This window comes from Channa argus, chromosome 15, assembly GCF_033026475.1.
Source record: "Channa argus isolate prfri chromosome 15, Channa argus male v1.0, whole genome shotgun sequence".
NCBI lineage: Eukaryota > Metazoa > Chordata > Actinopteri > Anabantiformes > Channidae > Channa > Channa argus.
This window is the reverse complement of record NC_090211.1, coordinates 2,548,845-2,563,063: the sequence shown is the minus strand read 5'-3', so window position 1 is coordinate 2,563,063 and position 14,219 is coordinate 2,548,845. Positions and strand designations below refer to the sequence as shown.

Genomic DNA, 14,219 nt, shown 5'->3' with positions numbered 1-14,219 from the left:
TACAATGTAATTTAAGGCATTCAACTTTTTTTTTTTAACATATTAAACAAATTTGCAGAATTTGCGCTTAAAATAAAATGAACCAACAATGTGTTGCAGTGCTTGAAAGACAACGGAGAAATACTCAGTGATCATCATAACGTACATGAAAAGTGAATTATTTTAGAACATTTCTCCTTTGTCTGTCTTTAAAGCAGTAAAACACGTTAAATGTTTTCATAGTTATACCTGCGTTTGACCAAGTAATGAAGCTAACATTAGCTTGTGTCTATCGTCATTTTGCTCCATAGCAGGAAACAGTAACCTCATTTTAAAATAAAAGCGCTGTAAGAAAACGCAACTTCAAATTGGAAAATTTCGTTCTTTAACAAACTTGCATGTTCAGGTTCCTTAATGTAAATTGTTTCTATAACACATTAGCCAAATTGTAGGAACAGGATTGTTGATATTACTGTTAGCACTACCTCACCTGCAAAGTATTTCCAAAAATTGCCTCCTGTGTGAACTAAATTACTTGCTGGTAATATTCAATAAATATAACTTCTAAGCCAATTAGCTAAAGCTCCTCATTAAGGTAATTATTAACAGCAACTAGACATACTTCATCTCGTCAAGCAGTAAAAAATGCACAAGGACACATATTAAAACAAATGTATAGAAAAAAGGCAATGACTTCACTTACTGAGTCAAACTGCGGGAATCGTGTGTTGTTCAATGGCGCATGGGCGTATTCAAATGATGTTTGCCTTTTTTCTTTAACGCTTACTTCGGATTTCTAGGTTTATTTGGGTTTATTTTAACTATAAAACATTTTAATAGTATAAGCAAATCCCTAATCAAACTTACTCTCCCCACACAGTTAATTTATTACATGAAAAAAAAAAGTATTTAAAAATGTACATAAGAAATTCTAGTTCTCACTGAATCTTAATGTTATAATCTTTACATTGTGACAGTTATTTTAATATATTTTACTATACCACAGTGTGTAGTTTGTCCAACACTGGTGATCAGTAGACCTGTGTTTACAACTAGGGGAAGAGAGGAGATGTAATGTAATAAACTAAAATATTGTTTTTGTTCTTTCATGGAACAACATTGTAATCAAATTCACAAATCAGGCATCAAAGCGCCGCACTTTATCAACCCTCTACTCCGACAGAGTGATAGACACATTCACATGTCTGTTGGTAAATGTATCGAAATACTTTGTTAAAGACATGTTGCAGTATGTTAGTTATAATCCAAATATCCAATGTTCTCTACAATATAATTTTGCAGTTTAGTGGCTTATGAACCTTTTAGGAGACACGGCTACTGAACATGTATGAAACAGTAATGTAATCTCATCCCGAGCTATGTTAAAGAGACAGAGACACAATCTATAGGAAACCTTATGTCCATCACATCATCTTACGAAGTCACCATAAACACGGAGTTATGTCAGCAGCTGTGTGATAGATCAGATTTAAAATTAGTTTTCACCAAGAATCTGTTGCATCTACAGATGGTAGGATTCAGTACTGTGGACGGATGATGAGGACGACACTTTGCGACGTCTGGCGGCTGAAAAGACAAACTGCAGGTTGGATGTAATGAGTCTTTTTTCTGAATTAAACACACTGCATTCCTGATGAAATGCCACCAGTAGGGTACCGCAGACACACCACACACAAAAACTAGGACACTTTCAATGGCTACATCTGTAATAGCAAGCAACGAGGTGCCTCGACATTAATCAATGAAAACTAGTGGCAAGACAAATAAATGTTTTGAATTAATTGGGGGAAAGGCAAGAAACTTATAACAGGAAAAAACTACTTACATAAAACACTTACTCCAAAAGGTAGGAAGAGGTAAACTATACGTGTTGTTGCACCAACGTTTGCAGACTCTGAAATTGTTCCTCTGTAATGACTTTCAATGGAAGTTAAGCATCCTGTTCTCAGCTGCTTCCGGTTGATAAATGCAACGCTATTACTGGACGCAGTTGTTCCCAGGGTATCAAATAATGGTGCTGGTAGAGTGTCCTGCCGTCAATATGATACGGAAAATGATGCACAAAGCCCACGAAACAAACTTTGAAAAAATACAGGAGATTGTTGTCATACTGTATGTAGTACACAGGCAGTGTTCACCATTAATTCCTAGAGCTCTATTTATGTTGCTGCAGACCTCTTTGGAGACTTTGCGGACATTGAGTTTTTAATAAAATCACTGCCATATTTTGTCCACTTGTTGATGATGTCTTCACTGTGTTCCATCATATATCTAATGCCTTTTGTTACACTTCACTTGACTGGTGCCTTTGCTTTGTAAGTAAATAAATGTCAGACAAGTCCTACTATAACACTGAACTTTCTATGGGCTTAATCAGACTTAGCAGGTGTATACTGACCAGCATTTCACATCAGTTTAAATTTGATTGGTTACCTTCAAAAAAGGCCCCATCCAGTCATCCCAGTTGAGACATTTAAAATAATGGTTTGAATTCAACATATTGATTTTAACTCACATCAAGTTTTTCTCCTAATGAAAAAGCTTTGGAACTTGAAATATGTAAATATTGTTCATCTTCACAGTTTAACCATTCACCACTTCGCGGTCCTGGTGCCTCAGTGGTAGAGCATTGCAGAATGGATGTAGAATGCCACAGGTTTGAATCCCACTCAACCAGGTGTGGCCCCAAGGGCCACCTTGGTGCCGGTCCCAGATAAAAATGGGAGGGTTGTGGGGCAGGAAGGGCAGCATGCGGAACACGTTTCACTGTGGTGGTCCCTCAAGAGACGAGCCAAGAGCTGTTGATTTGACTCTATTTTATCATAAAGCCTGATAGGTGCAGATATGTTTAGGCCAATTTAATAAAAACAAGATGTTCCAAAGCTTTAATTACTAGAGGCATTATTTACATTTATACTTGTATGTTATGATGATCTTTGATAAATAAAGGAGGCCAGATGAAGCAGATGAAAGTGATATTTTTCTTGTGTATCTGTGCTTTTATTGCAATAATACATCTGCATGTTGATATATATTTATACACACACACTTGTCTTTCTACACTTGTGAGAACACTTATTGACATAATGCATTCTCTACCTTTTCTAACTTAAACTTTAACCATCACAGCTGTGTAACTTCAGCCATTACCATAACACTAACACAATCTTAACCTTAATCCTAAAACCAAATTTGAACACTTAACTTGCTGAGGACTAACCAAAATGTACAGTACTCACAATCCCAAAGTTGGTTTTGAATGTAAGTCCACACAACCATAGAAAGACATGTATGGACGCGCGCGCGCGCACACACACACAAACACCATTAATGTTTAGAATAAAACAATAACTAGATGTTAAGCACTGAACCTGTGACATGAGAGAAAAAGTATGATCATAACCTTCTAAATCTTTATTCCACCCACACACACTCTCGATCTCTTTAACACAAACATGGCCACACTCCAAAGTATGTTCTTGCACCTCACACTTACGTACACACTGGGCACATGCCAAAATTTAGTTCCCCCACACATGCACATGAGCAGACACAGACTCCACAAGACCCCACAAAGAACCACTGTGATAAGTATCAAAGGTTTTTTAAGAGTCAATGTTAAAAGTGCAGAATAAATATATTTTTTATTTATAACACTGAAAGCTACAGTAGCTAGACCGAACTTTACTGTACGTAACACAGACAGACCAACAATCCATCATTTACTTTCACTATTACAGTACAGCCACCTGGTAAAGTGAACATCTCCAGAGCATTAGGGAAGAATCATACTGATGTAGCAAATAGACTTGAGAGTGATCATTTAAAGTATTCTTATACTGCATTTTGTTTATATATACTATTTACAGAACAAGAACATACTAGGTATTAAAGGGATTACATTTACACATGGAACAGCTTTTTGTACAGCCACCACACATTCACCCAACACCTCTGAGATTCATAATATTTAAATTCAGGATTTGTGTCAGTTTTAGATGTATATTGTTTATACTGCTTGTGTTTGTGAGGATACATATCATACTAACAGTTACGTTCTCTGGCAGGACAAGAGAACTGCAACAAATATAACAAGTACTATAGCTAAAAACAATATGGCTGGTCTTTTTTTTTTATGCACAGTTCACAAAACAGCACTTTTTACATAATCTATTGCAATTTCTTTACAGATAACAGACTTTTAACAGTACAACTTCCAGTAGTTTACTGTGATATGTCAATACCTGTTGATGACGACGAGCAGGAAGAAGGTGATAAAGTGATATTGCCTATGGAAACATGCAGAGACAAAGAGGACTCTCTGTGGTCCCCTCTTAGACCCAGGGTGTACTGAGATAGATGATAAGTGGCTGGATAAATCTGCGGATGGACAAGAGGGAGATATCTTCATCTTGTCTTTTTCCTCATTTTGTCCCATTCAGCTCCCCTAGTCATAGAAGGTACGGCCACTAAAAAAAGCAGAAGTAAGAAAGGTTTCAGTATGAGATAGGTTGTGTTGTATTACTGTAGAAGGTACCATTTATGAGCAACTGGACATGCTTCAGGTCAGTGAAGATGTCCTTACATATCAAATGATTTCTTGAGGTGTAACTGACAAAGACACTCTTTGAGCCTTTTGGTAATTTTTTAGTCATGTAAGATTTCCTCTGATTCTTTTTTGTGTCATTTGTTGTTTGCTTCTCTTATTTCAGTTTTGTGTTTTTAAATGTCTTATGCCTCTTCCAGGTCCTTTTGCACCTGGCCATCTGAACCCACCCTTGTTGTTGTTGAGATTCCAAAACAAATGTTAATTCTCCAATTCACCCTGTAAAATTACAATTAAACATATTTTTGTGCTTGCAAAATGTCTAAAGATGAGAGTAAAGTAGAAAAGAAAATTTAAAAGCAGTATACCATCAATAATGTCCTTTTTATAAGCTGAGCGTTGTGACGTTTTAATTCTATCTGAAGTATGCTGAAGCATTTAGGTGCAAAAAACGTATGGGTGACAGAAGTCATAATAATAATATTAATAAGAGGTCTGGTGACTCAGGGGCGGGTTGGAATCCCACCTCACCAGGTGTGGCCCCACCCACCCACCCAGTGCGAGTCCCGAGGACAGATAAAAATGGGAGGGTTTTGGCCATAAGGGCTTTCGGCATAAAAACACAGGCCAAATCAATGTGCACAACGTGTTCCGCTGTGGCGACTCCTGAAGGGACAAGCCGAAAGCTGTTTATCTTTTCAATAATGATGATTAGAGAAGAAAAAAGGTTAAAATATCAAATTACTGTGACTGTTGGAGTATAATGATGATCAAGGTTAGGACAATAAAGATTAGTATATCATTACACAGCAGTCACTGTAATGATATGATGTCTTTAGGGATTATGTCAGATACACTAACAGCGCAAATCTTCACACCACAGTAAGAAAATCAATTTTCCAATTTTATGGCAGATAAGGAGCTAATATTAACAAAATTCCGATACATAGTGTGTAACTGGTTTACTGATGAGTTTTAGAAGTAAACAAATATTATATTAATCTCATGCCAAATTTTTAAATGTTAAAAGCACAATACACTAACACACAACACAACAAATATTATTTCAAACGGCTACATGTTTAAATGTTCATCTACGACATTTACTAGAAAGTCATGGACTTTGTACTCCGAAACTTCGGACAGAAGCCTGATGGCTTTGTTGTTGACCTTACCAGTGGACAGTGAGAGGAACCGACACCTTAAATTCGGATTTGATCACCTTCATTCAACCTGGTGATTGTAAAATAAAGCCGTTAAAGTCAGTAGTTGGTGAGACGTCACTGACTGCGCCTTTGTCTGCACTTTTAGGAAAATGAGAATCTCTAATCTACTGTGTGTGTAGAAATAATAGAACCATCAAATTTAACCAGTAACCAGTTTATACTTGTATTCTGTCAGTGCTGTCATTGGAAATAGTAATTTACTATGGTTTGAAGGAAACATGGAAACAATAAGAGGATCAGCATACTGTAAACATGGAAGAGGATAAGAATAAAAGAAGATGGATTCAATTGATGGAGGTTGTTGACAAGCAATGGCAGTGAAATTAATGTTAAGTGGTGCTGAGAGGTTGTACTCACGCCCCCTCGTCTCTGAGCAGAGACACAAATTTGGTGACTCTGTAATCCGGGTCCATCTACAGTAGAGGCAGTAAGAGGAGGCAGAAGGAGACACAGAGCGGACAGTTAGTTGACAGCAGAAACGAACAGTGGCAAAAAATGTTTCAAAAGTCAATATGAGGCCTCAGTGTTTAAAGCCAGTGGCTATTTGAGATAAAGCCTGTCTGTTTAGACATGTTGAACACTTGCATTCAACATATTCATGTTCATATTCAGCTGGAACATGTGCAGCCATGTACAGATATGTACAGAATTCAAAGATGACAGTGGTCCCATCTTGGTGTCTCAACCGTACCAGTGTCCCCAACAATCGCTGCTCTAACTGGTGTCAACAGTGCTGGTCAGTGGATCTTGGGAGAGTACAGACACCAATAAGGTACTACATTGTACATGTAATATCCCATTTGTACAAAGTATAACATTGATGTAATTATTTATATTATTTATGAAATGGTGGGTGGCAGTGGCTCAGTTGGTAGATTGGCTGCCCACCGACCATAGGGTCGGAGCTTCGCACCCCGTTCTTCCCGACCACATGTCCCTGGGCAAGACACTGAACCCCCAACAGCCCATCTCCAGCCATGCAGCATCGGTCTTAAGCGCGGTGGAAATTTGGGGAGGGTTGCGTCAGGAAGGGAATCCGGCGGAAAAACAAAACCGTGCTAAATCAACATGCGGACAATGATCCACTGTGGTGACCCTGAACTCACAGGATAAGCCGGATGGACAAAAAATAAAACATTTATGAACACAACACATATCAGCCATTCACTGTGCCACATCATAGCTCATCTATACGCTGTTACTATCGCTGCTTTGAAAAGTCGTCTGTACCTGCAGTGACATCTCGATGAACACAATAAGTTTCTTGATGCCGATCCAGACTCGCTTTCCTTTGAGCTGATGTGCGATGCTGGCCCGCTCTTTATCTGTGAAACTCCCCAGCAGCTGCAAGCACAACAAAGGCTTTAGAAAGGGAGAAATGTTCAATGCGAACTTCAAAATCTCTAATAAAAAAGATAAACGATGAAAGACACAGCGAAATACCACCTGAGTTATAATTACATTTTTAAGTACCTACTCTTTATTGAGTTTATATTGTTTTCTCTACATACATTAAGGTGGCTGAACACCTGTGATTGTGTGTCTGAGTACTGCATGTGTGTGTTTATACCTCTAAGGCATCGACTAGCTGCTCCCCTGTAGAAATGTTGGGAATGTGGATGGTGGTGCTAAAGGCATCTAACATCTCCATCTCCTGCAGCACATCCTTTCTGCTGGTGGTGCCAATGATGAGCAGCTTCCGACCCTATGCAGACAGCAAATTCTCCACTTAGTTACTGTGAAATGTAATAATTCTTCAATTATATCTTCATATGGTCAAAAATATAACGCGACTCAAGTCTTATGAGTAACAACAGCTACAAGCATGGCCTGTGTTGATTTTCACTTTCAGAGTTGAACAGATCTTTAGTTAGTTTAGTAGTGAGGAAGTTAGATTTAAAAGACTTAGAGGCAAAAATCTATATCACTGTCATGAAATATGAGGCTACTGTCAGCATCACAACTACAGTAGCTCAGTATAAACAGGGAGAAATAGAACAGGTCATAAAGATAACATTTCTTTTTTTTTGGTAATTTTGTAAATCTCAGCACTGTTATTTTTATTAAGCATTAGTCAAACAGTAAGTACTTCGGTTTATACTCGGAGGGAAAAAAAGGGGGAAAAACTGAACCCATGAACACTGTTGATTGCATTGTTCTCTACAGTTTGTTTTTATCAGTGTTCCAGTCTTCATCTTGTCGATGACACATAAAAATGATCCATTTCTCCCATTTCTTCTTAAGTTCTTATCTTATGAGTCAGTTGCTCCATAGCACGTATTCTACTACGTATTCTACAGCTACTAGTTTCAGTTTTTCCTCTTGTTTTGGTGGATCCGGCTTATACCATCGTTTCATTATGGCTTTTTACTAACAATATTTTGAACAAATGTCTGTCTTCTCTTGATACAATGTTTCCTGTCATATTACCAAAATACCACACTGTACAAGACGGAGGTATATCATAGCCCAGAATTTTGCTATTGATCAAATGAACATTCTCCAAAAATTGTGCAACACCAGGACAAAGCGGTGCAGTGTGATCGAAAAGACAGCTTGGATGAAAACATCTATAGGCTCGCTTTTGGTGGGTCCACACTTTATTAAGCTTGCTGGCGTCGTCTCCAGTGGGGGTGGAGGACTGCAGTTGGTGACAGCCCAGACTGGTCACAGCGGTTCTCAAGAATCAATAGAGCGACAAAGCACCAGCCTATTCAGTGGTTGGACCTTGGACCAACTCAGAGCAGGCAAAATGGCTGCTATAGTGCTCATTCTGGAGGGAGATGAGAGAACAGAGCTTAACCTGCTTGTTACAAATGTAATCATGCAACTCTGCCACCAAAGACTACTGGACCCGGTGGAAAAGATTTTACCAGGAACATGGAGTATTTTGGAGTGAGTTTTGCTGCTCTGAGGGGAGGTTGTTTAACCCACAGAGTCTGCTACCTCACATGTACCTTGCCTCTGTGATGGAACAGCTTCACGATGGTCCAGTGAGGGGCCATTTTGGAGTAGAGAGAATATTGGCACACCTTAAAGCCAGGTATTATTTGTATAACATGAAGGATGATGCCACAATGCGCTGAGAGGGCGCAGCCAAGGAAAACCACCCAGGCTGCCATGGGCACAGTACGTGTTGGGGCCCCCATGGAATGGATTGCAGTCGATCTATTGGGGCCCCTGAATGAAACAGAGACACACAACTGCTACATATTAGTGGTCCAACAATATTTCTGCTACTGCAGAGTAGTGCCACTGGGACTGGGACGTGATGATTCCATATGCTGTTATGGCCCATCAGGCCACCAAACGTAGTTGCATCGACCTGAAACCGAACATGATGATTTTTGGATGAGAAATAACACAGTCTGTAGACCTGATGCCGCTCGACAGCAATGACGCCTGCGCCCCTCCACGTTATGTCCTGCAGCACAGAGACAGTTTCAAAGCAGCTGGCTCGTGAAGCAGTGGGAAGTGGAACGTGCTAAGTGCCAGTATAATAAGAACGTCTGCTGAGGACAGTATCGGGTTGGCAATTTAACATTGCTGTTTGGTCAATGTACCTGCTAAAGGGAATATGTATGTATATATACGGTCCAGTGGGTTTGTGCGTGGAAGGAGTGTAAAGCTATGACTATGTAAAGCAAATGTATTCAGAAACTTCTGTCTGTAAGGAATTCCACCATGTTTTGACTTAGACAAAGTGTCTAGGGGTTACTAATCTTGGAGTTTTGTTTGTGGACTTCTGAGTTATGTTCTACAGGACAGATGCGTGTGCACACTAAAAAGGACACTTGTACTGAGAGTAGCACCGCGGAAGCAGCTCCTCTATTGTGGCCCACTTTGTATTGTGCAATGAAGGCAGGGGTTCTGTAGATTGTGTTATTTACTATGGTGGGTAACTTGTTTTTTTGACCGAAGTGTGTACTCTTTGTCTTGCCAGGTCGTCATCCAGAGTGGGGGTAGTGTTATGCCTCCACCTTAAGATTGACAGCCATTGATTGGTGCATGTGCGGGACGTGGCTAGTGCACCCGGTGTTTTATGTATGTTCACAAATGAAATATGGGTGGCCGCAGGACTATTGGACGTAGAACCTGAATGCTTAGCCCAGAGGAGACCCCAGTAATTGGACTGCCAGGACAACTGTATGTACAGAGGCTGTGTATTGACCTGTTGGCAAACAAAAAAAAAAGCCGGACTGTGAAAACGGTCAACTCAGTCTAACTCCTTCTTCACTGCCTAATCAACCCACGTTGTTAAGCTAGTTACCAGCTACGAGCCAAGCGGTACCAGAAGGTCTACTAACTCCAGTTTGGAGACGTGTCCCGGAGGTAACACATGTAAATCCAATGTCTCTAGAAACACTGTCATCTTTTCAGCATTGGCTGACAGTGGGTGGCCATACAAATCTCTATAGTAGTTCATACAATTAGTTTTAATCTCTTTGGGTTCATAAGTTATCTGGTTTGTGATTGCTTCCCTTATTTTATAAATTGTATTATCCACCTGTTTTTTAAAATCTTTTTGTCAATAGTCTAGTTGCCCTGGGCACCAATTCATAGTAAGATTGTTTTAAAAATCTCATCTTGTTTTAAACTTCTGTGTTTTAATTAGTGTCTTCAAGTTGCAGTTTGCATCCAAAGAGAAGATGGGTAAATAAATAAGTGTCCAGATCCCGTCTCATACCTTCTTTAAAGTTTTTTAGCTCTTTGAAGAGTTAGGGTGTTGCAATTAACGGTAGCTGCAATATTAACTTCATCAGATGCCGTTTTTTCCTTATCTCCATCTTTTACATGCTCTGCAATATTGACCACCTCTGAATTTTCTAGAGTTTTACTCATCTTCTTGTCATTCTTATGACTTCTTTGCAGTTTCACTTCTTTCATACTCGAGTTAAGATGGTTGTGATATAAATTATATTCACTGGAGGTGTTTTTTCAAAACCCACTGAGAGCTCAGCTCTACACTTCCATCTCACTGAAGTGCTTCCCAGAAGTCCTGGGTTTATACTCTTTAATACTTTTCTGAATATTTGGAAGACTTTTCACAATCATACCAAGCAGTACCCTAGTGCCATGGTTCCCAACCCGTCTGGGCTCTAAATAAAGCTAAGTCTTCATTACTAGCAAATGATGTTACTCCATTGTTTTACATTTACATTTTAAATTTAACTTTATGGCAGAGAAGTACTTTATACCAGGTATGTCTGTCTTTGAATGCACCACCAATAGTATAGAATCAGTTTATTGTTGGTTTTAGTCTAGTAACTATGTAAACAATATGTGTTTCTGGTGATCTCTGACCTTTGGTGGAGCTTTCTTCAGCAGCACCAGCAGAGCCTGAAGGACCAGGTTGGAGAAACGAGGACCAATGGGGACATAGTCCAGCAGGCGCTCAATGTCATCCACCACTACACAGCTGAGCTGGGACTTATAAGCATCATCAAAGACCTAGAACAGAGGAAGGGAAGGAAGACATGAGGGCATAAATGTACAGAGATAAAGGAAGGCGTGAGTGGTGAGACAAAACAGTCTGAATGCAAAAGGCTCTTTAATTGCTGACAGTAACATTTAGCGTTAAAACACACTAAAGCACAGACCTTTTTGATCGCCTGGCACTTGGAGATCTCGGAGTGTCCAATCATCTTGTCGGGTGAGCAAATCTTAATGAAGGGGAACTGCGATTCCTCTGCAATTTTAGCGGCCAAGGCTGTCTTTCCACTGTGGGGTGGACCTGTGTGTGTGTGTGTATGTGTGTTTGAGAGAAGAGAACAGAGGTGGTGTACAGTTTACTGTGTGCCTGTGTTGTTTTGTGTGTTCAGTGCACTGTTTAATCATGTACAATATTACAATAAAGTGTTTGTGTGTGTTCTTTTCATCTCTCACCCTCCAATAACACGGCCACCAGTGGTGTGCGATCACTGTTCTTAGTCTGCTGTACCAGCAGCTCTCCGTCATCCAGAACATGGGTGACCGGGTCGCCCCATTTGATGATGCTATTCATTATGTAGCTGGAGTAGTCCTCCTGGTTTGTACCAAATGCCTGGAAAGACATGACTGTGTTAGGGACCAGGTGGTGACAATTTATGTGACAGGAATATATATTGTGTTCGGCAGTTAGGAACATAAACTGTAAAATGAAGAGGTTCATACTGGTTTTATGTCATTGTTGAGGGATCCTAAGAAGTCATCTCTGGTGACCTGCAGCTTCTCGGCCCTCTCCAAGTCCACCTCAACTGTAGATGTAGCCTAGAATGGAATATTCACATGAAGTTAATTTAAACTTACTGCAATTCGATCACTTCAAAATAAAAGCAAAAGACATATTTAGTAGACATATTTCATTAGTGAAGCATTTTGTGTTGCTGGTTTCTCTCTTCCCTAAAGGTTTGCGACTGACCTTAATGTGTCGGTTCATGGCAGTGGACTGAGCGGCCCTGACCAGCCCCTCCAGCTCTGCACCACTGTAGTTCTTGGTCTCAGCTGCCAGTTCCTTGACGTCAACATCATTTGAGAGCAGGTTAAAGCTTCGCATCTTGCTGGTGTGGATATTCAGGATCTGGACACGGCCCTTCTCATCGGGCAGACCTGAATATTAGAAGACAAGTAAGGGACAAATAATAAACACAGACTAAGTGTTATTAAAATACAGTCCCAAAACTAACAAAATGTACTAAAGTAGTACACAATAAATGTCTCAATAAATTGTAGTCCTTTATGGACCATTAATGCTTTCTGTTCAGCTACTTGTGGCTGAGTTTTTGCTGTGGAGTTTATTTAAAAACACTCTTGTAAAACCTTAGATCGATCACTGTCATTTAATTTCAATGCAACTAATTGAACCCTATTTGTTGATAACAGGTGTGGACGATACCTTAGTTTAATACCGACCAGCTGATCAGATGATTTTTAATATGTTTTTGCACGCACAAAAAAAAAGAACAGAATTAACATTACGGCAGGGTGGTAATGTTTGCATGACTGTTGTGCTGTAATTGTATATATTAAAGGGTTAAATTAAGCATTTATGAAATGCTTTAAAGGAGATTTCATGTACTTGCATTTACATTTACATTTTACATTTAGTCATTTAGCAGACGCTTTGATCCAAAGCGACTTACAAGTGTGGTACAAGGCAGCAAACATCTAAGTCAAGGAGAAAACATCAAAGCAAAGTCCTATCAGAAAAGTGTTTACAGTTCACGAGATGCAAGTGCGAGAAAGAGCAGAAAGGATTTTTTTTATTTTTTTTAAGAGATTTAAGTGCATAGGAAGATTTTTTGGCCTATTATTTATAGTGTATAATAATTATTTTTCATATCCAGCTGAACATAAAACATAATTTACATACATTTTAAAGGGCAAATAAGGAAGGAGTTGAACAAGTTTTGTAAGACTCACCAATTTCCATTTTGACCTCAAACCTGCCAGGTCTCATCAGAGCATCATCTATCAGGTCAGGCCTGTTGGTCATACCTAGAGAAGAGGAGACAAATACCGAGGAGTGACAGGAGCAAGGGGATTTATGGAAATTATGGCAGGAAAAGCTTCCTATAACCTTCCTCCATGAGGAATTCTATTCAGCCAAAATTTAACCCTATAAAGCCTGATGAGCTGTCACTGCTACCTGCTGTTTATTCATGGAGAACAAAGCATGAAACCATCATATTTCTTGTCTCTTAACAATAATGAAAATAAACAAAGATGAAAAAAGGTATTAAATTCACAATGCTTGATTTATTTTTCCTTTTTTGCTCTTTTAACTTTGAAACCAATGTAATAATTCTTTCTTCAGCAATTAACACAGAAAATACTTATTATATTAAACTCTTTTTCTCTTATTATGTCTTTCCTTTACACTTAGTCACAGTTTTATTAACAAAAATACCAGAAGGAAAATACTCACTTTGTACATTAAAATAAAAGCCCAGGCAGTGGCAATTAAAGTTTTGGGAAATAGATAATAACATCCTGCAAAATGCAAATGCAATGTCAAAAGATTTGTCTTCCTTGTGGCTAAATAGATTTAGATACATATTTTACCAGCCATGGCTACTGATAGAACTATAAATTTGCCATTTTATACATTTGGGTTTATGGTGGGATTTGTAGATATTCTTTAATTTGAAAGACACAATAGTTTGTTATCACAGGGATAATATAATGTAGCCTGAAAACTAGTAAAGATTATTTGACTTTTACAAGTAGAAAGGGATCAAATGTTTACTAGGTAAAGAATAAGTTACAAATTCCACTAGTTGGGCTCTTGTTTGGCCTCACTAGTCAACATTTGCCGTGTGCTAGCTGACGTCTGATTTGTACTAGTTCAACAAAACTGAGCACTAGTCAACGTCTTTGCATGACGGGTCAACGAGTGCAGTATTGCTAATGCCATACGTGTTAACTACTGAAATGTCTGACATTTCACTAGTTAGCTAGTTGCACGC

General features: G+C 39.0%; 1 protein-coding gene across 2 annotated transcripts in view; it reads right to left on the bottom strand.

Annotated features, from left to right (window-relative positions):
• Positions 1–2,967: 2,967 nt before the first annotated feature.
• The window catches only part of LOC137100434 (vesicle-fusing ATPase), a 35,328-nt gene continuing 24,076 nt past the window's right edge, over positions 2,968–14,219 (bottom strand). Inside the window, exons 11-21 of one of the 2 annotated variants that reach the window (XM_067478265.1) lie at positions 13,174–13,248; positions 12,173–12,360; positions 11,926–12,021; positions 11,659–11,815; positions 11,373–11,506; positions 11,077–11,223; positions 7,343–7,477; positions 7,003–7,116; positions 6,130–6,185; positions 5,722–5,779; positions 2,968–4,469 (exon numbers count right to left, since the gene is read on the bottom strand). In XM_067478265.1, coding sequence (XP_067334366.1) covers positions 5,749–5,779; positions 6,130–6,185; positions 7,003–7,116; positions 7,343–7,477; positions 11,077–11,223; positions 11,373–11,506; positions 11,659–11,815; positions 11,926–12,021; positions 12,173–12,360; positions 13,174–13,248 — 1,133 coding nt within the window. In that variant the 3' untranslated portion in view covers positions 2,968–4,469; positions 5,722–5,748. The remainder of the gene's footprint in view (positions 4,470–5,721; positions 5,780–6,129; positions 6,186–7,002; positions 7,117–7,342; positions 7,478–11,076; positions 11,224–11,372; positions 11,507–11,658; positions 11,816–11,925; positions 12,022–12,172; positions 12,361–13,173; positions 13,249–14,219) is intronic. The other variant, XM_067478266.1, reaches the window with a different exon arrangement.